The sequence below is a fragment of the Alosa sapidissima genome, chromosome 12 (genome assembly GCF_018492685.1).
Source record: "Alosa sapidissima isolate fAloSap1 chromosome 12, fAloSap1.pri, whole genome shotgun sequence".
Taxonomy (NCBI): Eukaryota; Metazoa; Chordata; class Actinopteri; order Clupeiformes; family Clupeidae; genus Alosa; species Alosa sapidissima.
In genome coordinates this window covers 15,801,834-15,827,829 of record NC_055968.1, presented here as the reverse complement: position 1 = coordinate 15,827,829, position 25,996 = coordinate 15,801,834, and the positions used below count along the sequence as shown (strand labels likewise).

Below are 25,996 nucleotides of genomic sequence, written 5' to 3'. Positions count from 1 at the left end.
TGGAGATCCATGCACTCCACTGACAGCTCCATCAGAGCGGGCGGGTGACAGGAGATGAAGATGAAGCAGGGAGAGAGTCGGAGGCCAGGGAAATATAGACGCTAACTCCTCATCTCTACGTTAGAGATGGACTTGTGCGGCTGGGCCACGGATCCCCTCCATAAACCAGGACATACCGTAGGTACAGAACATCTTGAGACAATGACACTAACAGGGTCTGTGTCTGTGTCTGTGTCTGTGTCTGTGTCTGTGTCTGTGTCTGTGTCTGTGTCTGTGTCTGTGTCTGTGTCTGTGTCTGTGTCAAAAGCTCTACACACAAGAGAGAGAATATGACATGAAGGAAGACTGCAGGAGTTACTGCTATGCATTTCAACACTGCTGGAGGGGCAGAGAGAGTTTAGAGGAGATTCGGCTGGAGAGGATGAAAGGACTTGTGCAGTGGCTGGGTGTGGCACTCAACACTCACCCCACCTGGTCTCTAACCCTGAGGTGCGTTCAAAATCGCAAACAGTGGCGAACGTTTGCAAACAGTCCGTTAGCCATGAGTTTTCGGCGAACGTTTGCGAACAATCGCATACAGTCTGAGGAGGTAGTTCTCCGCGAACATACAGTGGAACTGGACGTGAATTTGACAAACATTAAACAACTACCGTTACAATGGAATGTTAACACCAAATCGCTGTTCAAAGAGAACATGTTCACCACGAACGTTCGCCACTCTTTCCCAAATTTGAACCCATCTCTGGTCTAATGGGTACCACACCTGCAGCTTGACCGCGACACCAATCAGCCAGGGTCACTGGTATGGCAGTCGGACCACACACTCAACCAGAGTGACGGCACACTGGGTTTACATTTAAATCATTTGCATATTTGAAGGATCTATTTGGAATGTTGGCTAAAGAAAATGGAGGCCTGTACACATCCACATCCATCTCTTGCATTACGCAAATGAAAAATGAACTCTCTCAATCAAGGGAGATGTTGTGAACAGTTTGTCAGGGCAACTTTAACAAAGAAAGCCTAATAAAATGGCAAGAAATGCGAATTGATGCAAATCAATCCATTTCAATCAACCTTAGTACTGTAGCATTATACCTTGCTGCCATGCCATAGTCATCGGAAATGAATCCTTGAAATTGCTCCTTCTAGCAAATCATTTCATTTCACTAGCTGTGAATTTTCAAGCTTTTCAATCTCCAAATCGAATGGTCAAAGTTTGCATCTGAAAGTTGGACAGAAAGCTAGCTTGAGCCAAAGAAAAAAAGACTGAACGATTAAACTGCAGGATAAATAAATGGACAAGATACTAATGTTTCAGTTTTCTGTCTTGTGTCCAACTAGCATAATTTATATCTTGAAAGGTGTGTTTAGTGACCTTGAACCTTCACCACCACACAAGAGTTTTGTCAGTCAGGGATGGCCATATTTGAGCAATAGGGGGCAGCCGTGGCCTACTGGTTAGCACTTTGGACCTGTAACCGGAGGGTTGCCGGTTCGAACCCCGACCAGTAGGCACGGCTGAAGTGCCCTTGAGCAAGGCACCTAACCCCTCACTGCTCCCCGAGCGCCGCTGTTGATGCAGGCAGCTCACTGCGCCGGGATTAGTGTGTGCTTCACCTCACTGTGTGTACAGTACACTGTGTGCTGTGTGTGTTTCACTAATTCACGGATTGGGATAAATGCAGAGACCAAATTTCCCTCACGGGATCAAAAGAGTATATATACTTATACTTATACTTATTTAGGGGGGACTCCTCCCACAGACACTTTCCTTCTCTCAGAGTATCTATTTAGCTGACTGCTGTCAGACTGTTAAGACATTTTCAGTACTGCAAAAAGAAAAATCTAATGTTCTATTTGCTGATAATATAGCCAGACTTTACTGAAATCCCCCTCTGACATTTTCATTATCAATTCAGGTGATGGCTGTCAGACTACAAAGCTAGTTTCAGTGTTGCAAAAAGAATGAACATGGCCTAGTCATGGTCTATCTGCGGCCAGTGATCTGTATGCAGGTGAGGGTGGAGTGATGGGGCTGTGTGTGTGTGTGTGTGTGTGGGGGGGGGGGGGGGGGGGGGGGGTTGCTGAGAGTGGGCCAAATCCCTTAGCTGCTGTCTTTGAGGGAGCTCTACATGCCCTTGATCTCAGTTAAGAGGAACAGTGTGTGTGTGTGTGCAGCAGGGCCAGATCTATATGTAAGGACCATGGTCACAAAACATGAGTGTGCCCCCCCACCCCTCACACACACTCCATTATGTGCATGATCTCTCTCTGTCTCTCTCTCACACACACACACACACACACACACACACACACACACACACACCACATCCAGCAGGGCAGTCTGAGAGACCATTTCATCAATGGTGAAATCAGACAGAAGGAAGAGTGTGGTGGAGAGAGGCTGCATACTAATGCAAGACCCGACCAAACCCCACTTCATCCTATCCCCAGTGTAGAGGAGCAGGGCCGAGCAGTGCTGAGCTCTCACATTCACCTGCCCTGACCGGCAACAAGGCTTTGATACAGTAGACACACACTGGTTCACTTCACACCACTTTGTACAGCCAGTGAGGCCAGTACAGGAAAGAAGGGATTTAAAGTACGAGAAGTTAGCGGATGGAAACGCTTTGATCTCTACAACTGTAGTTGAAGAAAGGGTGGAGAGAGAGAGAGAGAGAGAGAGAGAGAGAGAGAGAAAGAGAGAGACTTACTCTGGTAGTCTTACAACACAGTACTTCCACAGGTCAGAAACCTCACAGGCAAATACTTCTGGACTTAGTAAGATGATTAAAGGCACTTGTATCTTAGTAAGGTTAGGCATCATAAATGTGGACTTTCCGAAGTTGAGACAACTATGAACATTATCTCATTGTCACACCACAGTTTAAAAATTGACCAAAGTAGTGCCCTTTTTTTGTCAGCATACTAAGCCAAGCTACAAGAACTGTAGGCAAATACAAAAGAGCCAAAGCCATGTTTACACTAATGAGCTGTCAATCAATGCTGGTGCTGAGAAATGTTCAGGCTTCCTCCCTGTCCCACTAAAACACTCAACACAACAGGAGCACCCTCACCTGTCTGAGGCACTTTGCCCAGGAGGTGAATCATCCTCCAGTACTCCATAAGCTTCTTGTTCTTCCGTTCGCCCCTGCATAACAATCAGAGAGAAAGAGACAGAGAGAGAGAGAGAGAGAGAGAGAGAGAGGGAGGGAGGGAGGGAGAGAGAGAGAGAGAGAGAGAGAGAGAGACCATTAGGAGACAGTCTGACGGCTTTCAAATCTTTTATTTGTCTTCAGGCTGCTATTGAAAACAATTGTGAAGGGGAGGAGACTGTTAAGAGGGCTGTTAGAGGATGTTTTGAATGGTGCGCTGGTGCGAGTCAGACTCCTCGGGCTCTGTTTGAATTCATTTGAAAGGGAGAGGAGGGCAGTTAGAGCAGACGCTTAGCTGTGCTTTTGAGCTGCCCACTGGGCCCCGAGTTCTCCAGCTCCAGCTCCTAGCGCCTGGGTGAAGGGCAGAGTTGTTGGCTTTCATCCCCAGGCGCTGCGCCTCCACCTCCTCGGCTGGCTAATGACTTCGGTGGATCCCTGCGCAGGAGGGAGATGCTGGCCACCTTAGGGGCCCAATTAAACCCCCGTTAGAATGACAGAGGGAGCTCCCGACAGTGCGTCCATTCACCTGCACTAGCTGACTGAGCACAGGCTGCCTAACATGTGACACATACATGGGGAAAATACCACTTGTCTCATGTTGATGTTTTTCAATTATTCAATTCAATTATTTGCTGAGCGATTGGTTATCTGACAGAGATGTATTGCACGGTGCACTAATTTGCTCCTGAGAATCAATGCTCATACAATTTTGAAGAGTAGAACCTGAAGGGGCATGCCGGCGCCATGTGCTCTCCAAAATAACTGAACGCAGCGTGTGCAGAGAGTAGTTTTGATTCCTAGAGATACATACCTCAGGAAACGTGAGCAAACCTTTTAAAAAGCACTGTCCCTCTGCATCACCCAATTGCTAACACTCAGCATACTATAAGTGGGCAATCCACATTTACTGTACATCTATTCATTCTGAGGACATTTTTCTTAGCATGAGTGCTCCCTTTCAATCAAACACATGACCTTGGTCTTTTAGCACCTTGCTGTAATGAGCTACAGGAACCGTCTTTGCTTGGAAAGTGATTTCTTTCAGAAATGAGTGACTCATCCCTTGCCCTGAGTTATCACATGCATATTTATGAATCCTAGCAGGACAGTCTGTGCTGCTCCGCTCCGCTCCTCTCTCTAATAAAGTGAGTCTGAACAGTTGTGTGGGTGCTGGGGGGCCCTCTGGGAGCGGCGTGGGGAGAGTGGGGGGGACTTACGGATGCTCAGAGCAGTACTTCTCCAGCAGGAACTTGGACAGGTCCTCCAGGATCGGCTGGCTGTGCAAGGCCACAAACTGCTCCCTGCAAACCTGCCAATGGCAAGAACAAAACGAGAAGGGACAAAAGAAAGAGAGAGAGAGAGAGAGAGAGAGAGAGAGGGAGGGAGAGAGAGAGAGTAAGTCTCCATATTCACTCCTCCACTTCCTCCTAATTGACAACTTAACCTGCACACTTCTCAGTCCATTGCTTCCCTGTCACATTGCTACCTTTCCTGCGGTGTCTCACGCTCTTTGAGAGAGAGAGAGAGAGAGAGAGGGAGAGAGAGAGTGTGTGTAGAGGGGGGTGGGGGTGGGGGGGGTTGGTCCTGGTCCAGATATTTATTGTTACGCCAACAAAGCCTTTGTGTTCAATCGTTCAAATAATTAAGAAAAGGCCATATTAGATTCAGCAAGAATACTCTAGAATATTAGATAACAGATATATACACAGACCTTTTTTAAGACCATAAAAAAAAGGTGGCAAAGCTAACCTCACCACCCATGTTTTGCTTTTTAAAAAGACTTGAGTAGGGTTTCGATGAGACTGGAGTACCCAACCTAAGTCTTTCTTTGACTGACAGACCTGTGAGTAATGAATAACTGCTCAAGCATTAGATGACAGCATGTCAGCTAGAGAGGCATCCGTCTGTGGTGTTATTCCGGGAAAATGAAGGACAAGATTTCTTGGTAGTATTATGATTGGCACAGAGAATGCTGAGCACAGACACGTGAGAAGGAGTGAGGTGGAGTGGGTGGCGTAGGGGAGTTAAAATACAAACAGTCGTGGGTATTCTAGCTAGCATACCTGGTTCATGGTGTCGACAGTAGCCGCGTGTGTCCAGAAGCAGTCGTGGACGGAGACAAAAGTGAGGCCGGCACTGGAAGAGACAACAGGAGGGAATTTCACAGGTAAGGAGCAGTCACTTCCTGTCTGTCCTCACTCTACGGCTACTGGGGTCACTGACCTCTACTCCCAAGCACAGTTAATAATGTACTGAATGTACTGTGCTTGGGGGAATTCAAAGTACACAGTTTAATGACAACAATGTCTGGGTCAGTTATCTAAGAACATGAAACTCCCTCCTAAAAGGCCATTGGTTTGGCTAACGTAACCAACATAAAGCAATAGGGCTCTTCATTTAGGTTTACCATCTACTTTGAGTTAAAGTGTAATTCCGGAGTGTAAGTGTTTTTAAGAAACTCCCGTTTCCCAGTACACTTACTAAGTTGTTAATGCTTTGTTTTTTGTGTAGGGAGTAGGGACCCTATTCATACTACTGCAGAAGTGTGGTGCTATTTTGAGCATTATTAGTGGTCTGGGCCCTTAGTACTTGCACTGTTAGCCATTTGGCCTGTAAACCAGGGTTGTGCACAATTCGAATGGCAATTCTGCTTCCTGTTTGCTACCTCAATTGAAATGCAAGTGAAATTCAAGAATTGAATTGGAATTTAAGAGCCAGTTTCAATTCAATTCTGGAATTTTGCACAAGCCTGCTGTAAATGCTAAAGCCGGTCAAACTCGTTAGTCCTTCAATCAACGTAATCTAGCTCTCGAGGGAGTGTTCGACTTGGTGAAAAAGACCCTGGGTTCAAATTACTCCGGAATTACACTTTAACTTATCCAAGTTCGTCATTTCAGTGCATTCTTGCATCATCCTGTTCAGATTATTTGCATAGTAGATTAACATTAAGTAGATTTGTTTTCCAAATCCCAAGATTATGTCTTCAAATGCCTTGTTTTGTCCAAACACCCAAAGATATTTCGTTTCTTTCTTTCTTTCTTTCTTTCTTTCTTTCTTTCTTTCTTTATTTTAGTTCACTGTGATAGAGCAAGTAAAGCTGAAAATATTCAAGTTTAAGACGCTTCAATCATATATACTTTAAGGAAAATACATAAAAATTGACACAAACTTATCAATCGATGATTAAAATATTTGGTGATTAATTTATTAGTCAATAACTGATTGATTAATCCACTAGGCTGTCTTTCAGTGAGCAGCAGTGGAGCTGTGCAGTGCTGTGCCATGCTGTTTGGTTGGTGCTGTGCTGTACCTGTAGCAGTAGAGGGCCGTCAGCATCATGTGGGTGGAGTCCAGCGAGTGGATGAAGTTGGGAGGGAAGGCGTTCTTCTGCTTCACCGTGTCTGGCTTCCTGTGGAGAGAGGACGGAGCCGAGAGCGAGAGAGGAGCGGTCAGGCGAGAGACAGGGGAACGTCAAAAAAAAAAAACAAGAAACAAGGAAACAAAAAAAGAGGAGAGAAGGAGAAGGAAAGAGGAAGAAAAAAGAGAAAAAGAAAAGAAAGAAAAATAAGAGGAGAGAGCGAGTTACCCAAAGCCCTGTAGCACAGCACAAGACACATAGGACCTAATTAAGGCTTGGGCCAACCCTGTACCCCTCACCCCCTTCCTCCCTCTCTCTCTGTATCTGTAGAGCTGGGTCTCATGCATCACTGTATGGCTGCGACCAAGCTACATTAATAACCACACGCCAACAACGCAGACCCACTGCCCACATTAGAGTGATGAATGCAGCCCATACGTGCTCAAAGGTGAGTGGACACGCAGAGGACATGCTTCACACTGCCAACCATATTGGATTAAACTCCAATCAATAGCACACACTTCACAGTAAATGAGCTGAAAATAAAGATGTCCCCCTTGCTTTGGTGGCATGTTAATTAAATCCGATGCTGCGTAATGATACATGATGTATTTTCTGCACAAATGTGAATCATGAAATATCCTTTAAAGTTATATTTATCTATTTATTTGATGAGCTTAGCATCACCTAATGTGCAGTGTGTGTGTGCACACAGTAGGTCACGGATACCCTGGATCTGGGCCAAACACACCCCTCTCCCGAGTGGCTTGTAATGGAGGTGGAGCACACAGGGCTGGGTTAATGGACTGGGCTCCAGTCGCCCATTCGGGGATCACCTCTGCTCCCCTGTGTGATGGGGAGGCAGGCCAGAGCTGAGAGGAGCAATCATTCACTAGAGCAGGGGAGGTGACGGAGAAGCCGCCTCGCTCTCCAGGAGGGCAGTGAGTGACGCCAATGTGTTTTAGAGCAATGTGTGAAATCAGCTCTGGCAACACTTAAGGATATCTCTGGCTAACATCGGGGAGGTTTTCCATAGACATCATTTTTTCCTGGTTGGAAGCCCCGTGTCTAGGAGCTGTCTATGAGAAACAGGGACACAACAGCAAACTAATAACATCTGATGGCTTTTGGGCAAATCTTAATAAAGACATTTTCATTCAGTCCCCACAGCCTGGCGGGCACGGCACCTCTCCTGCGTGGGATGGAAATTGTGTGCTTGTTTGCATCTGCGGGTGCCTTTGTTAGTGCTGCGGCAAGCTGTGAGGTTGCGTGCTTGGAGAACATCCCCACACATCTCATGCGACAGCGCGGCTACAGCTTTTGACAGGGGGAAGGACAGCAGCAACTTCCGGAGGGGAGGGGGAGTGTGGGGTAGGCTAGTGTGGGGTGGGAGTGTGGGAGTGGGAGTGTGGGAGTGGGGATGGGATGGGCTGTGGAGGCTGAATTCCCTCCACTTCGATGTGATTCCAGGCTTTTTGGTATTCATTTAAGTCAGCCGAATGCAGGGGAGTGATGTCAAGGGGATGCAGGGACAGCTGTCAGTCCAGCCCAGGGCTCTCAGACTGGTCGTCGGCTGGCGTGCTGTTTCGAGGGAAGGGGGGTGGGGTGGGGTTCCTTCTCCCCCTGTCGGCACCACGCCACCTGCTAATGTGATTCCTGTCTTAGCCATTCCCGTGATGGCCGGCGCCTATCTGAGGTCCCTGACAGCCCCCCCCATATCAGCATGTGAGAGACTAACTCCGGTCAGAAGTGCTCTATAATCACTCCACACCACACCAAATGGGACTGGATAATGCTGGTGAGATTCGACGAGACACCTTGTGCAGGGCTCAACATAAGCAATGGCCCGCTGGTCTGGGGAGTACTGTAAATGAGCATGTCGGGAAAGTTGGTTAGCTAGTCACTGGCCCACTCGGGACTAGTGTCAGTTTTTTCCATCAGTCACCATCATGAGTCAGCTCAGCTCACCGGTGATGCTAACTGGTTGAAGCTTAGCATGTGAGACTACTAAAATAAAGAGGGAGTTTATTACGGTGTAATAAATGAACAGTTGAAGTGACTTTTCTAGGTCAGTAAATACATACAGTACAAGGGGTCAGAACTAATGTCAGGGGATATGTCTCGGAGGTTGTCTGCTTGACGGAGCTATTCTCAGGATTGTCGGGAGGATGAACCATTTATGCTGCGGCGAGCAGAGGCGTGGTACGACGCGGCTGGTCTCTGCAGGGATTCCACCAGCTGTAGGTGCATCGCTTCGTAAAACCGGGACAGAGATGAAGCCTTTATTTCAGCACAAGATGCTAGCTGACGATGGGAACTCAATTTAAAAGAGGCCTCCTTAAATTATTGAACGCAGTACTGTTCAAGGACTGAATCAGAAAGAAAAATAACACAAAACTGCACATTTCCAAAGAAAAAAAGGGTAAAAGTGAATTATAATGCAATGCAGTGAGGCACTGTCAGCAGCCTACTAAAGCAAATCTTAGCGCACATCTCTTGTCTCGTCTCATCTGGTATGCTGGGCTTGGGCTCTCCAGTGTAAATGACACTGCACATTCACCAGTGACATTTCAGCACAAATGCCAGCCTCCAGCTGAGGCTTCCGTGCTCTCGCACCCGGTCGGCGATGATCAGCGGCGTCGCAAACAGACAAGAGAAGCCTCTGCTAGCATGCCGTGCTCTAGAGCACTGGGGGTCAAGGATCATTAGGTGTGTGCTTCAATATAGAGTTGAGAGGTCAGGCATCCTCTTGATGGCTCAGAGACTAGTAGACAGGTGGACATCCGTCTTTTCAGAGCAGATCTTGTTGCAGTGGTTTATATTTGGCCACAATTACCCGACAGAGGACATGGGAGAATAGGAACATGCCAGTTTCACAACTATTAAGGAGGATAGGGGACTTGAGACACCATTACTTTAAGCTGCAACATGCATTCATGAGGACTGAAAATAAAATCCAGTTGACTATCTCATCATCTTTTTTCATCTTATTTCTTGTGAAGGTGCTTTATGGATCCATCAGTAAATCACCAAGGATATTCTATATGCTATACAGAAATGTCCATCCTCAACAATGCCCTTTACGATGTGGTTCTATTTTGAGCTACAGTATCTGATCAACTCTCCACTTGATAGGCAGTGAGGTTGAAAGAATGCAAGTCATGTGACGTTCAAATGTAATGGTGAGAGGCCAAGGCCACTCAGAGCGGGGGAGATGAAGGCCTTCAGACTTCAGAGGGAATGCAAGATAAGCGGAGAGGCACTTACTGGCTAGCATCATGGCTAATCTGCAGGCTCAGGAACTGGATGTTGCTTTTCAGCTGTGGGAGAGGAGAGGGAACAGAGGTACATAAGTTAGACAAACAAACAAACAAACAAACAAATAAATAATCCAACAAAACAGTCTGGTGAAACATGGCCTCGACATGCTACGCATGAATAGATTCAAAGATTCACAGGCTGTTGTCTGTTGTCTGTTTCTCAAAAGAATGTACACATTCTGGAGTGTTGGCTTCACGCTGAAGCCTAAAAAAGGCTAAGGCTTTAGGTTGGCCATGGTTTATTATGATCGGAACTCCCCCAATTACCGTCGTTCCCGTATTTCTGCCGTCTTGCGTGTATGTGTCACTTAATATCCATTTCTATACAAACCAAGACGGCGAATTCCTAAAGAAACGCAAGCACCCACATCATAGGTGTATCTAAATTAGCTATTTACCAAAAATGACATTTTACTGTGACTCGAAGAGCTGTAAGGTTGCGTGTACACATCCGCTTGGAGCTCCAGTGGAATTTTTAATTTCATGACGAGAATTCTCGGTCTAACCGTTCATGTGCGGTTGAAACGGCGTAAATAGGGGACCCATCAGGCCAGCACTATAACTCAGAGCGTGGTAAACAAAATCGGATATTTCAGGCAGTAAATGCTCCCGTTAAGAACCAAACCAGATTTTGTTCAAATCTACACACCTATGGCTACTGAAAAATGTAAGGTTCATTTAGCAAATGTTTTTTTGAAGTGTTAAAAAAACATCGTTGTTTTAGAATTTCCGAACAAAAGTGGTGATAATTGGGGGAGTTACGATATGGTTATGGTATTTGGCAGACGCTTATGTCCAAAGAGACTTACAGTATATGAACACTATATCAGTTAAAATAATAGTTTTAAATGAAGTCGGGAAAGCCTACATTAAGCATTATTGTAATAGTCATAATAACAATTGAGATGGGAGGAACAGGGCCTGAGGGTCACTTATTAACAGACTAGTTAGTGGAAGTGAAACCACATTGGTCACCTACACAAACGCCTAAAAGCCATTTTAATCAGTATAAATCACAACAAAAATGGAGGGTCCAATGAAAACACTTCCTTTCCTTTTCTCCAGGGCACAATAATAATCTATTTCTATGACCCAGAGACAAAGAGGTGAATGAGTTTCAAGCACATGCATGTTCTAGGTTTGCGTCACCCATATTAAATAAATTGCCAAAAATCCAAATCAATCCCATTGTCTCTCCTAATACACCTTATTGACCTACAAGTGCTCCACATCGATCTGAGTCTCTCAAGTAAAGACAAATTGTGACAGAATTTGTAATGGGAAAGGGCGCTGTTTTTGATATACTGGGCTTGCTGCCCTCCCCACACAAAAGGTTTTTCAGGGGCGTCGGTAAATTGGAGAGTTCCTGAAGAGGCGAGAAGGCGAGGAAGGGAGTGAGGGAGTGAGGGAGGGAGGGAGGGAGTGGGGATGCGGCCGGGGCTGGGGTGATTTGACTCTGCTGGAGATGAGTGTGACCATGTGAGTGGAATAGGGGCCTCTGGAGGAACCATTAGTCCTGTGTGAGTGACTAGCACACGCATCCGACCTGTCAGACCCCTGGGCCCCTGGAACCCATTACTGAGGAGATTAGTCCCTCTGAGTCCCTCGAAAGCTTTACTCACCACACACACACACACACACACACACACACACACACACACAGACAAACACACACCTGTACTCAACAAATCATAGTCATACACACACACACACTCTCTCTCTGTCTCTCACACACTCACACACACCTGTACATAACAAATCATACTCACACACACACAAACACACAAATCATACTCACTTGCAATCCAGGGTTTCTGCAGGTTTCAAAAGGTTAAATGTAAGACTTTTTAAAGAATATTTTAACGCGTTTTTACTTTTTAAGGCCTACAATTGTAAATAAATTCAAATGTATTTAAGACAATTTAAGGCTTACTCTTTTAAGACCTCGCAGAAACCCTGAAATCACACATGCTTGCATACCAACATCAAACAACACAAACATCTATACAAAACAAATCATGAAGCTACACTCTCCAATGCTCTCCAACTCACCTGTACACACGCACAAACACACACACACACACGCTATTCACAGACACACAGACACACACAAACACACACAGACACACACAAACCTTTACACAGCAAGTGGAAAAACACCCAGGTGAGCTCAAGGTGACAGCATAAAAAAACTGGAGCAAAGCCATGCATTAGGGCACCAGGAGGAGAACAGCATCAGGGACAAGTGAGGCGAGATGGCTGGGGAGATAGGGACTGTGGAGGCGCAGCGACAGCTCCTGGAGGCGGTCCACAGAGTGGGATGCCAGGTAGCCAGCCCCGTGGGAAGCCTGAGTCTGGGCCCTGTGTGAGCCTACTCAGGAGTGACTGTGTGGAGAGTTGGGTGATGGTTGAGCTGAGATCTGCATGTACAGGCACCAACATGAGTGTGGCGTCACCTTCTGTCACTTGCCCATGCACATCAGTGCTGAAAGTTTTTATTGACAAATATTTGAGGAACAACAGATTTTATTAAGTGGCGGCAAAAAAGAATAGGACTGAGTCGTAATCCACAGCGTGGCAGTGAAAGGGTTCGGTGGTGGTGTGCGAGGAATCTATTGTAATCTAACGTCAAAAGTGGAGTGCACCGCACTCGTGTCGGTGCCTGTATACGGAGGCTGTGAAAGTGAAAGTCCAAAGCTGTAGGTAATCGCATTGTCAGGTATCTGGGACTGACCGCTTCCCACTGCTCCACCACGCTCACTTGAAGTCGGCAAACCAGTTTCCTGTTTATTGACATGGCTGTCAACAAGCGCCTGAAGATGAGTGCTTTAGTTGTATGAAAATGTAAGGAATACAATGTATGCGAGTCTTCATGTCCGTGGGTGGCTCTAGTACTGTTGCGTGCCATGCTGCTCGGCTTCAAGTCGTTATAAATGCGATTTCAGCTTCCACCTTTTTCCTGAAAACACCAGCCTACTCGCAGTGTCTGCACAAAATAAGGAGGGAATGATATTCAGTGAGCACACGTGCTTTGTTGACAGCCATGTCAACGAACAGGAAACTGGTTTCCCGACTTCAAGTCAGCTAGCGCACCAGAGCCTGTACGTATACACAAAAATCCTAAGGACTAAGAATGCCCAAGTGGGAAGAACCGGAGTCCTGGCTCACATGTGACTGATCAGCTGGGGTCACCTTTATGAAGAGACACAGGGCTCTGGGTCCACATGGATGATCCAGGGCAATCGTGTGGGTTCTCTGGGTCTCGTCCGGAGAGGGATGACTTGACAAGAATGCTGACTACAGGTGCCCATTAATCAGAGTGATTGATGAAACTATTAGGCTCCGTTAATAATGGCACCATTTAGGACAATGAGACGAGCCAGAGGAGACAGCTGTGACTGAGGTGGAGCACAGAAGCGGGTGGAGGCTGGTGGAGGTCAGATAGAGCGCCTGATCACCTGCTCCCCGCTGCACAATTAAGACACATGGCTAATACACGAGAGAGGTAATGATATACCACAAACACAGCTCCGGCTGTTGTTGCAAAGAGCCTGATCCTGGGGTGCATTTGAGATTGATAAGCCTCAACTGCACTTCTGCTCATTTATTTCATCAGTCCAGGCCATCTAGTATAGAGCTGCAACTGGAAATTTCAGGAATTCTGTCAGTTCTTAATAAGACAGACAATGAAGTAAGGATACAAGTGAGGACACAATGACATTGACAACACTAAAGGGCATCCGCGATTCAAAGCATTCCCACAGGGAATTCCAATCAACCATGTCATTGCATAATGTATGGAGTTAGCGCGGCTAATGAAGTAAGCTCCATCCTCTTCTTGGTAGTCTCCTCCCAAGGCAGCATAGGAAAGACCACTGGTAATCCCAAAGGAGAGGTCATGTTTTTGCCCTCTGCCCCCTCACTAGTCAAAGAACCCCTTCTGCTTTCTGTGTTAAAGGTGCTATGCAGAGTTTTGTTTTTAACACACAGAAATGACTTAGCAACAGCAACAGAATGTGACGGAACGACCGTTTTGATATGTCAAAAAACACATATGCTCGATGTTGTCCTAATATCCACTGAAGTTAGCATGCAAACCAGCTAGCGATGGCTTTCTTGTAATACCACGTTGCACCATGTGTGGCCGCTGTATCAAATACAATGCAGCTCATAGAAGACGATGTTCAAGACAACTGTAAGCCTACAGAATTCCACATAGCTTCTTTAAAGGTGCTCTAAGCAATGCTGGGTAACATCACTTCTGTTGTCATTCAAACAAAACAGAGAGCTAGCTCGCTACTTCCTCCCCGTCCCTCCCGTGCAATTGAAACTCTCCTAAACTAGCATCTCGTCTGTGATTTGCTGGAACAGTTTGTTATGTTTTTATGGGCTAGGTTTGCCCAGGTTGTTTTTGTTGCCATTTTTGGAGCCTGGGCTGTCCAAAGAGATGTTTTACAGTGTATTCAGGACACAGGCAGCTAGCGGATGGTGAGGTAATGTTTGCTGTAAGTGACAAAAAAACTTTTAGCCTTAAAAAACGTGGGGCATCGCTTAGAGCACCTTCAACATGGATGCCATCTGCATGTACAGTTACGTAATGACACAATCTTATCACTATGGAGTCAAACACTCATGCTGGACAGTGCAGCACTGCTTGGGACCAAGACAGCCATCTTTCAGTGGGAGAGCCTGCCACCCTGGCATGATGCCTAATGTATGCATTGCAAACAGCTGTTATCTCAACCAGCGATAAGTGTGGCTTTGAACAATAGGGATCAGCCCTTCCTTGCACTTGTCAGCGAACACATTACTTGACATGTATGCAGTCCACTGCCTTCTATCTTCCTGACAGCTCGAGTCATGACAGACGCACTTCTCATCATCATGAAACAACGAAACGCAAAACATACAAACTAAAGGGCCAAGTCAGATCTTCAGCATGGGTTCTGTCCTTCTGCTTAAACTACTGGGTGTCAGTTTGCTCAATAACTATATTTGAGTGGAGAGTTTGAATTTGAGTTGACCACAGGGAATAAGAATCAGCAGAGGACCTTGAAGAGAGGGCTGCAAATTCTGTTCAGTATTCTGTCGGTAAACAAGCGTGCACAGATCTTCTGCAGTCAGGCTGATGTATCCATCCATCCAGCTCTGTGTGCATGTTCCAAAATGAAGAGGCTTTCAGTCAATTGCCTCGGGTCACCCTGAAGGTCAGAATGATTTATTGCAAAACACAACTCGTTCCTCAAATAGAAGCATAATAACGGTCAGTTCCTGCCTGTATCTGCCATGGAGGATATTTCCACCCAAGGAACAGACATTTAGGAAAGTGAGCCGGGTCAACCAAAATGGCAGATAGCTCAATTAGATTCACCAGAACAGACTTATGGCAGAGCAATTTGAAATAAAGGAAAAGCAAAGATAATCAAACAAAGTTAAACAAGCGAAACGTAATCAATTTACAAAATTATTTTGTGCCATCCATTTTCTTATCCTAAGCAATCTGAGGGCAAATCTCCTGCATCATCAATCGGCTGCTATATAAGCCAGTTGTGAATTCAATCTCCTTTATTACAAATCTTGAACGAAACTATTAATTTCAGGCCAGCTTGTCCCCAGTAAGAAAGTGCATGCCATCTAGTGACATGATGTAAAAGATCTTCACAACTAAAACAGAAGCTTAGCTTGCAGCTATTTGAGTTGGGCGGATGGAGGCATTACTCAAACACAGCCCCGACAGTGCTGCACTGAGGCCCGCTCTGAGCTCTGGGACTGCCTGGGTGCTGCTCGGAAACAAGACTCTCAAAGCTGCAGCCACTCTGGCGAAGCTGCCACTCGGTTATTGATTGCTCCTGTCTGCGACTCTGGGGATTAGGTAAAACACTGTCTAATTATTCAGAGCCCCCCGGAGGGACAATACCACCGCTGACCTTTTCGCCGTCTTTTCCCCCCAGGGCGTCCTTGAAACTCCGACAGCATTTATTATTTCACAATCTCTTCGTATGAAAAAATGAGATGGCCTGAGCGAACAAGGCAAGGCAAGAGTGTTGTTTTGACCTCAGCTGAGGCTAGAAAATGAAACCAGTCGCAGAGAGAGATCACTGTTTGTGTGTGTGTGTATGTGTGTGTGTGTGTGTGTGTGTGGAAGGGAGGGAGGGAGGGGGGACAATTAAATGCTTGGTGAGGTGTTTCAGCTGGGATTGTTGTCCACTGGGTGCAGGCAGTTCAACTGTACTGGCTTTGGCTTACAATGGTGTTGCTCTCTGGAGAGCTCTGATTTCCCCTTGCAAAAAGGACACCTTAAGTGTTTCTCTCGTGCTCGAAAAACAAAAACAACCAGCACTTCCTCCCTCTTCATCTCTTCCTCTTTGCATCCTCCCATCCTCTCCCTGACACACACCCGCTTCAGATTGAATCTGATACACCCACCTTCTACACTTACTGAACAATGTAACCTAACAAAAAGTGACCCACCGATCTGATTAGCCCCATACAATCGCATTAGTCAGGCTTATTGATGTGCATCCCAGGGTCTGGTCTCAGGCGCAATTTCCTCTTCCAATCAGCCAGGGAGCGGGTAGACGCAGTCACTGATTAAACTGCTTCTCCTTCTCTCTCTCTCTCTTCCTGCGCCTTTTGTTTGCTTACAGTAGAGAGGCGTGCAGCGAACGAGTGCTCCATCTTCCTCATTCGTCCCTCCTCTTCCTAATTAGTGTCCCATTTCCCATTGGAAGGAGGAGGAGAAGTTTGGGGAATTGATGAGGGCGGGCAGGCAGATTGTATTAAAGGCTGGAGGTGACCTCGGTCTTGTCAAATCGCTCAGCGACTCCTGCTGCCTCAGTCTTCTGAAGCACCTTTTTTTTTTGGAACCTTCCCCCTCGTGGGAGGATATGCGAAGGTGACGTTTTGACTTAACACCAGACAGTACTTTCTCCTTGGCCCTTGAAGCATTACTGACATTCAGTCAAAGGAAGAATTTGCAGGAGGCCGAGGAGTTTTTCAGAGAAAACAGCAAGGTCTCTCGTTTGAGGCTAACTCGATCAGGACAAATACATTAGGAATTCGTGCGACGGCTGGAAGTGACGCTGATCATATTTTTGTCTTTGTGTTCACAGTTTCAATCACAATCAATCATGCCTTAGCAGAGCATCCTCTCATGCATATGCACAGGACTTTTTTGCTCTCTCTCTCTCTCTCTTACACACACACACACACGCCCCCTACGCACAACCCTTACACCCACACACACACGCCCCCTACACACAACCCCTACACCCACACACCCACACACACACACACACACACATCAGAGGCCAGCTGTCTGCCTCTCATCCCAGTCTCGCTTCCAGCGCCTGCTGTTAAGCAGCTCCGGCTCGAGTGCCTCGCCACATTCTGATGCTATGCTAATCAGCCAGGGTGCAGGCTACGGGTGCTGGCAGCCCCACTTGAGCTGTGCTCGCACAAGCAGAAACTGACACACACACACACGCACAGGTACAAACAGGCACACATCCACAATCACACACACACACACACACACACACATAATCACATATACACACATGAGTATAAATAAGCAGGCACGCAATCAATTACACACATCCACGCACGCACACGCCCACACACACTCACCCACACACACAAACTGCCACAAAGGCATCAATCTGAAAACAGACTGTTAAGGCCTTGTAATCATAAAGATGTAGACGCTACAGACCAACCAACCAGTGTTAGTTCTCCCACTAACGCACGTCTGAACACCCTCCTGGAATCAACAGCGACATCAAGCATCTGGACGGCCACAAATACTGCCAGGTCAGAGGTGTCAGAGACGTCATTCAGCCAGACAGCAGCCGCCGCTCACCCCCCCCCCCCCCTCCCCCAAACACCGCTGCCATCGCCCCCCCCAGACAGCGCTCACTCCCCCCAACCACCGCTGCCAATGCCCCCCCAGACAGCGCTCACTCCCCCCAACCACCGCTGCCATCGCCCCCCCCAGACAGCGCTCAGATACACGGCTCACGTGTAAACAAGTCTCGCACGCACCGGCAGAGAAATAAATAAGGCTCTATTTATACCCCCTCTCGCAGGTATAAATATAGAGCACGGGTGGGAGCGAACGAGCCAGCTATTACACTGGCACGACGGCAACACTACATCAAAGTGTGGTGGGGGTGGGGGCGTAGAAATGAAAAGGTGCTATCGGGGGCTGGGATCTGATGGTCCGATTGTGATTGGTGGCGGGCGGGGATGGAGGGTGCGATGTGATGTGCGGACGTGCTGTCTGGGGGGAACCGGACTGGACCACTGATTAATACGGGCCCCGACGGCTGGCGCATTAATCTGCCCGCCCCTGACATTTTCAGGGGAGACGCGACGACAGAGAGAGAGAGAGAGAGAGAGAGAGAGAGAGAGACCACCACAGCCCCCTCCTCTAACCTCCTTCTCCCTACAAATCTCCCTCATCACACACACACACACACACAACACAAAAACACGCGGCCGTCAAACCCCTACCAACACCACCCCAAGGCTTGGCAGAGGGGGAGGTCCTCTTGAGAAGTGAAGAGGACTAAAAATAGAAGCGGAGGCGCTGAGGAGCCCTGACACTCCAGATGGAGAGGTGGTTTACAGGGCACGCCCCAGCCCTTGACCCCAGGGGCCGCGCACACTCCTGGCTCAGACAACGCCAGCAATTGATGAGGGAATACAGCAACACTGATGAGCCAAGTTGGCTCACTAGTGGAGACGGTTCGTGTATATATGTGTGTGTGTGTGTGTCTGTGTGTGTGTAGGTGTAGGTATGTGTGTAGGTATGTGTGTTTGTGTGCATGAGGATAGATGAGGTGTGTGTGCGAATGCTCACAGCCCTATCCCTTCCATCCACCTTAAGGCAAACATAGCCCATCTGATGACAAACAACCTGTTCAGAGATACACCGATCCACTCCGCTCCATTCCCAGCCAAGTAAGCGTTTGCACTCTGCTCTTCATTATCGGAGCTGGAACATGCCAAGGGCCATCAAAACCAGGCCTGTGATTTGCTCCAGAAGCATCCAAAATCCACCGACCGCAGAGGGCAGGCCTCCAACTCCTGTTTCCTCTAACCTGTCTGCTTGTGCATTCTTCATTTGCATGACAGAGCTAGAACTGAAGCTGGTGGAAAATGCATGCTTAATAAAAAACATGCATTGACCACTTTCATAATACTTGAAACTGAACTGGCAAACGGTACACACATAAACAAAGTGAAGAATGAAAAGAGAAGAAATGCATTTGCATGTATAGTTCCCCCCATGTATTAACCTTATAGCTGAAGAAATTTTGCAAAACGAATGTATAAACCTCTAGCCTAGAAATCTAGACGCACCCTAGCGGCAACAAATGTAATTTGCAGCCAGGGTAGCCTAGCAACTCTCTGTTGGCTCGCGAGCTGGAAAAATGAAACTTTGATCAGGCCAATCACATCGTGTATAGAGTCGGTGGGCGGGCTTAACATAATGATGGCATAAAGATGGATGCTGCTGCTGGCGAACAGCGTGACACAAGTTAAGTTTTTTTTTGATCAACTAGCCAACTAGCTCCGCTGGTGGGAAAACGCATGGGACTTATGAGTTGTAGCGCTATCCTATTGCGGGCAGAGGGAATTTGAAAGACAACCGTTTATCCCCCCCTTCGGATTGAGCACTGCGAATGGTGAGTTTCCAGACCCTACATCTTGATGTGGGTCTGGCTCGTCAGGCTAATAAACCTCAGTTAATAGGCAGGAAATTACGGTAGACGGTAGATGCTGATGCGGGGACACTGGTGACTGCTTTCCAGGTGATGGCCATCTGGTGGCTCTTGTTTTTTTTTTTTTTAAGTATATTTTTGGGACTGTTTTTTATTGCCTTTATTTTGATAGGATAGTGAGAGACTGACAGGAAGTGAATGGGAGAAAGAGATGGGGTGGGATCGGGAACTGACCCCGGTCAGACCCGAACCCGGGTCCCCATGGGCACCTGGACCCAAATATGGTACAGGCCCTGTATCCAGTTGCGCCACAGGGCCCTCCTGCTTTTGGGGAGCGCCGTGAGGAGCGATGGCGGCTGTAGAGGCTGAGGTGGACGCTGAGGTGGGGCGGCAGAGGGGCCATGATTAAAAGCGATTAAAGTGGTGAAGAATTCATGAGGAGACGTGGCACTCTGATTTATGAGGGCCTTCATCAGAAATTCCATAAAAGTCCAATAAAAAGTAATGACCCAACATTCACTGGGCAGGACGAAGATAACCCAGCCACACTGCAACAGACAGCCTACATACTGGCCAGTTTATATAAAACACACCACCCTTCACATAAAACCAAGCACATGTAGCAAGAGCTACAGCACACAGCGTACATGTTGACAATGCAGATGGATAATCAACTTGAACATGACTTTAGAGATATATAGATACTCAATGTCTTCCCCTAGTTTCCTTTTCACAATACACCCCACTGACATAAAAGCCTCACCTATTGAGACAGTAATGGGATGCAGTATTTTCTCATTATCGCATCTTGGAAGGACAATTACGGCTGGAGATTAGGAGGAATAATAAGCTTGGTGGTGTCGAGGGCTCCTTAATAATCAGCTCAAACCAGAAGATGCCCCCTATGGCCGCCTTTAATTGAATTCCAAATTGACCAGGACTGCATGACGGGACTTATTGAAGAGCATCCCGCTGATCCCAAGGTTTGTGACGGAGGCTCTAGACGTCTCTCACAAGAAAATAACAAAACAGACAATAACCGGGCATTGTGGAGGTGTGGTATTTGAAGTCATATTATGCAACGTTTTTAAACAGTATTGTATGATTTGATTAATCCTCAATTTCAATTAGATAATTATGAGAAGAGGTGATTAACACACCTGTTGTTCGTACTAACTGGTCAGGAAACCGAGTGGAAATGTAAGGATAACTTCAACATCACTTCCGAGTATATTACCGAAATGCATCTATTTGACAACAAAATGCCACACCGAGACAAACTGGAGCAGTGCGCTAGTCCACCTGTGTGCTGGCCTGCAACATTCTGATGTAAAAGCCCTCAGCTCTCAGATCCTCTGTCTCTGTGTCCTTGTCACGTCCCATCACCCCCGTGATGATCATGACCGAAGCAGAGCGGAGCAAAGGAAAGCGGAGGAGAAGAGACGCTCAGCACCCCCCCCACACACACACACACACTCCGCCACTACGGCATCTGCGTCAGCAGCGCGGCTGTCGGCTGGTGAGGCTGGGGGAGCCGTGGCGAGGAGGTGGGCAGAGCGTCACTCCTGCCATTAGGGGGCCATTAAGCATTACTTACAAAGGACCAGCCCACAGGGCCTAGGGGGACAGGGCTGTGAAAAGGCCTGTGGCACGACACTGGACCCTGGGAGGGTGGGGGAGAGGAGAGGGGGAGAGAGGAGAAGAGAAGAGAAAGGGAATGAGGATAGAGAAAAGTAAAGGAGAGGAGAGAGGGAAGCAGAGGAACAGAGGGGAAGGAAACTAGAGAGAAGGAGAGGAGTGGAGAGAGAGGGGAAATAAGAGAGGGTGGTATACGTGTGTGTTTCCTGAGGCTAAGAGGAGGACCGGTGAGGCATAGCACCAAGTTCTATGTTAGCATTCAGAGCCAGCTCCTGGGCATCAAATACATTTGTCTGCCATATCCTTCATTTATATGAACAACAGTGTGCTCTAATGCTTATCCACACTGAAAGCGCGCGCGCACACACACACACACACACACACACACACACACCCCTTAGAGCAGGACTCAGCCAAGTGCAGCAAATCTTGCGGTTTGATTTGCAATGGAAATGTGGGCCTTTGTTTACAAGCCCGCTCAAACAAGGGGCAGAGAGAGGAGCACTTCTCACATGAGCTCACACTCAAATGAATGAACACACACACACACACATGGACTTCTCTACTCAGATAACCTACACACACACACAATTTCTAATAATACACATGGACTCATACACACTTCTTCATAGATAACCCAGCACTGACAACACACCAGTACATTTAATCACACACAGAGACACACAGGCACACAAACTCCAGTTTTGCCTATTCCAAAACTCAGCAGCACCTCGCATCTGTGCATAACTCCTGCTGTCTTCAAACTCTCTGTATCCCTTTCTCTCTCTTTCCCTCCCTCTCTCTTTCCCTCCCTCCCTCCCGCCCATGGATGTGGAGCTCCACCGAGCTGGGTGCTGAGCGAGGGGGCGGAGGTGTTGTTTGGAGGAGGGGGGGGGGGGGTATAGACACAGACGTGCTAGCAGCTGCTCTCTGCAGGAGTGGCGCGAGCCGCAGCCCCGTCGCTCTCTCGCTCCACTCGGCCTCCCGACCAGCCGCCCACCGCAGCACCACCGCTGTGCTCTCCGCACCCGCCTAATGCCTTCTGACAGACGCCGAGAGGAGGAGAGGGCAGCAGAGGGGTGGTGATGAGCCCAGTGTGTGTGTGTGTGTGTGTGCGTGGATGCACATACAGTATGCCTATAAATGTATGTTTGGATATGTGTGTGCACGTGTGTGTGTGTGTGTGTGTGTGTGTGTGTGTGTGTGTGTGTGTGTGTGTGTCAGTGAGAGCAAGAGAGAAAGTGAGCTGGCAAGTGCCATTCTTATGTTCCCGTCGGCAAAAGAGGACCTTTCCACAAAAAGGCTGTGGAGGCTCTTTTAATTTAGGTCAAGAGGAAGGGGAAGTGGTGTGGGAGGTAGTGTGATTGTGAGCGCGCGCGTGTGTGTGTGTGTGTGTGTGTGTGTGTGTGTGTGTGTGTGTGTGTGTGTGTGTGTGTGTGTGTGTGTGTGTTTGGGGGCACGCAGAGGGCACAGCGGCAGCTTTTTGGCTTCTTCAGCCAAAGCCGCCGCTGTGTGGCTCCTCAGTGGTCGCTGACGGCGACAGGAGAGCGCTGTGGTCTGGACTCCGGATCAGAGGGGAAACCGCAAACCTCAAACAGCTCTGTCGCCATGCCGACGCCTTCATTGGAAAACTGTTCAGCCACAGACTATTAATAGGGAGGCTGCTGTGGTGTCCGTGTCGACTTATACATACATACATACATTATCAATACCCAACAACGCTGAACAGTTCAATAAACAAACACAAAAAATGCCTTCACTGCATATACCGAACACAAAACACGTTTATCAATCTGGTCAGGTCTGACTCGGGTCTAATTCTGCCGGTGTGGCACTCAGTGTGATGCCGTGGCGCTGCGGTCAGTACTCACCATCTGGTTCCTTATGCGGTGGTACGGCTGCACGATGGGCAAGCCCAGAGGGGTCACCCACTCCACCGTGCTGCCGGACTTGGCGATCAGCCGGGCGCTCTCAGTAAGCCAGTCCTACCGGGGGCAACCAACATTTATTAACCAACATTGTATGAGTATAATGTATGTGGCCATAACATGCATGTAATATACTGATCATATACCACCAAGCATTAGATCTCATCCTGTAGCACTTTGAGATTTCTAGAAAATGTAAAATGCGTTACAAATAAAATGTATTATTATTATTATTAGATTTACATTTTGTCATAAATAATGATCTCATTCTGCTGAATAATGCAGATATAGAGGGCATGCATAAGCATCCTATGGCAAAGTTCTGGTGCACAGTAAGCAGTGGCTTTATGACAGGGCTCAACTTGCTGAAATGAAGGGACCCAAATTGAGCTGTTCCATTTCTGTGTCTGTGGCCTAACAGGTGTGTGAGCGTTGCTGCGAGCATAAGGTGTGTGGACCTGCGGAACAGCAGCAACAGGACTGCTAGCGCTGCTGCAGTGTCAATGGCACAGATTAGGCAACCCCCCCATACACACTACACACACACAAACACACACACACACACACACAGAGTCCCTGAGGCCCCAAGTGGCTTCAGCACCAGACTAATGTCTCAGTGCTTCCCTGAGTCGGACCTCATACATCAGCTTCCTGCCCCCCCCCCCCCCCTCCTCTGGATGTCTCCATCTCTTTATTACTCCCCCCATCCCTATCCTCATCCTGCCATCTTGAACATGTACTCACTCTCTCTCCATCTCTGTGGCCCACTTCGCTCTTTCACAGGCCCCCACCTCTCTCTCTCTCCCTCCTTTCTCTCTCTCTTTCACCTTCTCTCCTCTTTCCCTCTCTCCTTCTCCCAGGTACAGCGGGTGAGTGGATTGATCATCCCCCCTCAGAGAGCCAGCAGACAGGGCTGTGGGGCTCAGCAGGATCTGACCCATTTACAGCAATGGGTCTGCCGTGTGTGTGTCTGTCTGTGTGTGTGTGTGTGTGTCTGTGTGTGTGCATTTGTGTGTGTCTGTGTGTGTGTGTGTGTGTGTATGTGTATGTATTTGTGTGTGTGTGTGTGTGTATGTGTGTATGTATGCGTGTGTATATATATATATATGGGGTGTTTCCTATTAGATCTGGCTGTCTGAGCACCTCCTTGAGGGAAGCAGTGGGCGAGAGTGTGTGGGTGGTTGCTGGGGATGTGCGTGTGGTGGCAACAGGTTCATCTTTTTGTATACCCGCCCCCCCTGCCCCCCAGCCCCACACACACACCCCACATCTGTTTTCTCTCCCTGGCTTTAATGCATGAGCCAAACGCAGGTGTGTGTCTTCTTTAATATGGGAGGGGCGGGGGTGGTGGCTATATCGGGAAGACACCTGAAGAATTAATATTGCCTCTCTTTGCAGTTTAAAAATAACACCAGGCTCTCCTCCAAGACTCTTGCTGTTTATCTGGGAAGCCTGGGCTCACTCTGTGTGTGTGTGTGTGTGTGTGTGTGTGTGGGTGTGTGTGTGGGTGTGTGTGTGGGTGTGTGGGTGTGGGTGTGGGTGTGTGGTGATGTGGCTAGAATGATGAATGAAAACAGGGTGTTATGGTATGGACTGTGTGCCAAGAAGGTTGGTATGAAAGGTGAATTATAATGTATGTGCCCCTAAGCCAGAACATACATACAACATAGGTACAATTGTGCATTAAGTTTTGTTTTTTACTTCAGCAATATGGCACGAGTGAGAATGGGGTTGATAGGGATATAACCACGCCGTGGATATATCCTTTATTCTACTATCAGCTAATCAAGTTATGAAATTGTGTTTTCTATCAAGTATTTCGATTTTTGTTTTGCATCCTTCGGCCAATAAAATAGCCCCAATCCTAGTCTTGGTGTCTCCTGCTGCCATGCAATGCAGCATATCAACTCTTCAAGTTCAGTGAGAGAGGCTATCCATGTACTTGTGCACACAATAATTTGTATACTCTACTTTCTCTTCTATATGTCACATGGCAAACTGAACACGCACCCTACTCCATTTACTCAATTTTTTCCACTCACTTACTGCCATATGTGACGTTATGAAATTGCTGCTTTCTCATTTTGAAATAATAGAACAGTGATGGAAAGTGATTACTAGCGGTAAAGGGTCTAAGTAAATATACGTATCTCACTGTACTGTTGGTAGAGTGGCCCTGCTGATGTAGAGGGTTGGGTTCCATTTCGTCATGCATAAACATGGTACTGTATGTCGGGAACGGGAAAGGTGATGTGATGGGAAGGATGTGCTTGTGTTGGCTCATACCTGGATCTCCCGAGTGCCTGTGAACATTTCCTTCAAACTGCTGAACACCTGATGCACCAGGTAGTATGAGGCATCCCATACGTGCTCCTGCAATCACAAAGCACACACACACACACACAACACACACACAACACACACAAAATATCAAAGTCAGAGAGCAACAAAGAGAAGAAGGGCATTTCCATCTGGCCACCTGCACAGTGCACAGTAGTCAGGTGCCAAGGTCCTTGCTTCAGATAACTCTGTTGCCATGGAGGGCTCTGGTGGCACTGGACTCTGCTGAGCACACTCTGTGAGGGGTGCCATGAGGCTGGTCCCTGGTCTTCCAGGGGAGAGAGAAAGAGAGAGAAAGAGCAAGAGAGAGAAGACGGTGGTGGCACTGGGGTAAACAGGTGCCAGGAGCTGCCCAAGTGCCACCCTGGCCTGCCTGAGCCTGTCCAGCATCTCTCCAGAGCTGGGCCAACACACAACTCGCCAACACACAACTTAGCAATGCCCTTACACTTCACACACACACACATGACTCACCAATCCCCTTACACTTCACACACACACACTAACCACCCTAAAGAACCTCTTC

At 47.6% G+C, this 25,996-nt stretch overlaps 1 protein-coding gene across 2 annotated transcripts in view; it reads right to left on the bottom strand.

The window, feature by feature from the left end:
* The window catches only part of polrmt (polymerase (RNA) mitochondrial (DNA directed)), an 84,853-nt gene that overhangs the window by 1,262 nt on the left and 57,595 nt on the right, over window positions 1–25,996 (bottom strand). For both annotated transcript variants that reach the window (XM_042056483.1, XM_042056484.1), the window contains exons 15-21: window positions 25,417–25,503; window positions 23,074–23,187; window positions 9,784–9,836; window positions 6,469–6,567; window positions 5,222–5,294; window positions 4,376–4,467; window positions 3,081–3,154 (exon numbers count right to left, since the gene is read on the bottom strand). In XM_042056483.1, the coding sequence (XP_041912417.1) occupies window positions 3,081–3,154; window positions 4,376–4,467; window positions 5,222–5,294; window positions 6,469–6,567; window positions 9,784–9,836; window positions 23,074–23,187; window positions 25,417–25,503 (592 nt within the window). The remainder of the gene's footprint in view (window positions 1–3,080; window positions 3,155–4,375; window positions 4,468–5,221; window positions 5,295–6,468; window positions 6,568–9,783; window positions 9,837–23,073; window positions 23,188–25,416; window positions 25,504–25,996) is intronic.